This window comes from Pinus tabuliformis, chromosome 5_2 (genome assembly GCF_031772625.1).
Source record: "Pinus tabuliformis cultivar Carrire ecotype Pingquan chromosome 5_2, CPIR1, whole genome shotgun sequence".
Classification (NCBI taxonomy): Eukaryota; Viridiplantae; Streptophyta; class Pinopsida; order Pinales; family Pinaceae; genus Pinus; species Pinus tabuliformis.
Window position 1 is genome coordinate 770,927,339 of NC_142306.1, and position 3,225 is coordinate 770,930,563.

At 39.2% G+C, this 3,225-nt stretch overlaps 1 protein-coding gene across 1 annotated transcript; it reads left to right on the forward strand.

Moving 5' to 3' along the window:
• The first annotated feature begins 645 nt into the window (after nucleotides 1-645).
• LOC149161546 (beta-phenylalanine coenzyme A ligase-like) lies at nucleotides 646-2,190 on the forward strand. Its single transcript, XM_089435531.1, has 2 exons — nucleotides 646-1,503; nucleotides 2,085-2,190. The coding sequence occupies exons 1-2, from the start codon at nucleotides 796-798 to the stop codon at nucleotides 2,094-2,096; spliced, it is 720 nt and encodes a 239-aa protein (XP_089291657.1). The 5' UTR covers nucleotides 646-795; the 3' UTR covers nucleotides 2,097-2,190.
• Nucleotides 2,191-3,225: the final 1,035 nt, after the last annotated feature.

Sequence of the window (3,225 nt, forward strand, 5' to 3'; positions counted from 1 at the left end):
GGACAAGTGATGGAACATCGATTTAACAAAAATGGATTAGCGGACTAAGCTCAACTGTAAATGATGGGTCTCTTTTTGTAACAAGAATACAAGTGTCAAAGTATTTTGAGGCAGGCTATGTAGATAAAAGACCATATCCCTAATTTTCAGGCATTATTTCATCAACGACATAGCATAAGATCGACAAATTCAGGAGTTCCATAACCGTTCAAAGTCATAGGTGGTAAAGCATGCATTATTAATTCCAAGTTTCTAGAAGGTGTTGGGTATCTGAAAGGTGCATTGTAGATGCCTAAGCAGGCCATCGAGCATATTCAGACATAATAGCAATAAACAAGGGATGAGGTGGCAGTCAAATATCAACAAGTGGTAGTGAGTTAACAAGATACAGAAAGTTTTTTTATTATTATTGTTGTTGTTGTTGTTATTATTATTATTACGCCGTAAGGCGTTTCCCTCTGAAGTGAACTCCCCCAAATGCTTTTCTGTCCTAATCGTAGCCGTTAGATCTTTTGTTAGACGATTGAACAAAAATCAACCGTCTGATTAGCTGTCTGATTTAATAAAATAAAAAATGTTTTAAAATATTAAAAACCTTGAAAAAACGTTTCACCTTTCACTTGACATCTGTGTGCTCACGGCTGAGCTTCAAGAAGAAGTTGCAACTTCCTGAGAGCATGCGAAAAGACCCCTGCCCTGATTGCGGTTGCAGCCGGATTGCATCAATTGGGCGTCCAACACGGAGACATTGTATTGATCGTATCGCCTAATTTCCTGCAATTCCCTGCACTCTCAATGGGGATAATGTCAATCGGCGCAGTCGTGAGCACTGCAAATCCGCTGTACACTTCCTCAGAGCTACAGAAACAGATCGAGGATTCAATGCCCGTTCTTGTGTTCACTACTCCCCATCTCCTCCACAAGTTCAACAATTTGAATGTGAGAATTGTTATGATTGGAACCCATGAACAATCCGGTAAATATGATCCCCCTGTGATCTCGTCTCTGTCTCGTCTATTAGACTCAGATCCAGCTAACAAACCTCCAATGAAAATCTGTCAGGATTCTACAGCAGTGGTGCTTTATTCATCGGGCACCACAGGCCGGAGCAAAGGGGTGGTATCGACGCACAGAAACCTTATTGCCATGACCTCCGTCCTATGTACTCTTATGGGGTCATGCAAGGACGTGTATCTGTGTTTCATTCCGTTGTTTCATATGTATGGCTTCAATACTTTTGTCTGTGGGCTCATGGCAATAGGGGCAACTGTTGTCATTTTGCCCAAATTTACAATGGAGGGAATGCTGATGGCCATTCAGAGATACGGAGTAACGCACCTGCCTGCTGTTCCTGCTATTTTCATTCGGCTCTCCAAGTTGCCCGACGTTGACCAAAAATACGATCTGAGTTCTCTCAAGGAGGTTATAGTAGGTGGGGCGTCCATGGGCAGAGAACAAATGGAAGCCTTCAGGAGCCGTTTCCCTGGAATTGGAATTTCACAGGTCAGTCACGGTCTGCCATCTTTCCGATTGTTTATAGTTTTAACCAGTACTGGTATGCTTCGGTTTGACACTTTTGTAAAAAACCAAGATTCACAAAGTTGGTGTCGCTTTCTACATCGTACCCTGATCTAGCCTATTGTTTTAAAACCGTCAAAAGCCCATATTTATCAAATTGGTGGAGCGGTTTGGCATTGTTCTTGATTGGGAGGGAGGAAGTCAGATCTGTAGTGATCATATTCTATATTGGATATAGATTTAAATTAAATTAGATATTTTATATATTCCATTCTAAAAAGTAACTGGGATTTATTATCATTATTTATTTGAAGTTTAATGTGATTTTATGATTATTTGTTTTGAAGTTAAATGTTATGGGAATTTTATTTTGAAGAGTTTGTTTTGTTTTAAATTGTTTTAATATTATTTTGTCTGGAGAGGGGATTCTGATTCAGCTATTAGCAAAAATGTGAATCAATTGACTAAAAGGAGAATATAAATCATTATTTTGCATCGCTCTATATTGTTCTTATACCAGCCTATATTTTGTGTATATTGACAGTGGTTGGGGAATGTGTTGGCAGATATCCAGATGAAGAAGCAGGTGAAGTTCCTATGGCATTTATAGCGAGGAAGCCTCAAAGCAATCTAACAGAAGAGGATGTGATTGAATTTATTGGAAGACAGGTGATTTATTGATTGTTTCATTTGTTTGTTTCTAGAGTTTTATGTGGTTTTTGGTTTACTTAGGAACCTCTCTATCTTCTGCAAGTAATATGCCATTTGTATCAATGTGGGTGTGATGGAATTAGGTGGCTCCATACAAGAAGATAAGAAGAGTGGCGTTTGTGGTTTCCATTCCGCGAACTGAGTCTGGAAAAATTCTCAGAAAACTTCTGAGAGCACTGGTTGAGCAAAAAACTTCAATCCCTTCAAAGCTGTGAACTATCTGACTTGCATCTTCAACAATAAATTTAATAAATTTAATATTTCTTCCATCAAATCAACTAGGTTTGTTTGTCATGGGCTTCATCACCAAGAGTTCCAACCATCTTGAAAGGAGAGTAACTTATTTTATATCGAGCAAGCCTGATGGCTGTGAAGTCAAAATTTTCAGCCTTACGTCAGGTCACAAATTCAATTGTCAATTATTTTCGTTGAACACCCCGCGTGTTCTCGGAATAACTCTCTTTCCCTTGAATTTCCTACGACTTCAGTTTGCTGAAGATGATGGTAGAATGGATCAAATTGCGATAATTCAAGATTTTACCGTGTACTTTTAAGGGCGCCCTACTTAATCTTTAAACCACATCCTCCAACCTAAATAATTACGCCATACTTAATCTTTAAACCACATCCTCCAACCTAAATAACTACGCCCTAAGGCATTTCTCTTCCCCCAAATGCCTTTCTGTCATAATCGTAGCCGTTAGATCGGTTAGATTTTTTGTTAGACGATTGAACAAAAATCAACCATCTGATTAGCTGTCTGATTTAATAAAATAAAAAATGTTTTTCACTTGACATCTGTGGGCTCACTGCTGAGCTTCAGGAAGAAGTTGCAACTTCCTGTGCGAAAAGCCCCTGAAGAAGAAGACAATTCGAATTGGGTTGGACATCGGAGGAGGAACAGGAACTTTCGCCGTGAGAATGAGGGAGCGGAATGTAACAATTATTACGACTTCTACCTTCAACAGTTTCATTGCCTCCAGAGGGGTTATTCTC

Coding starts and splice junctions, on each gene's coding strand:
- LOC149161546 (XM_089435531.1), top strand. CDS start 796: ATGGGGATAATGTCAATCGGCGCAGTCGTGAGCACTGCAAATCCGCTG.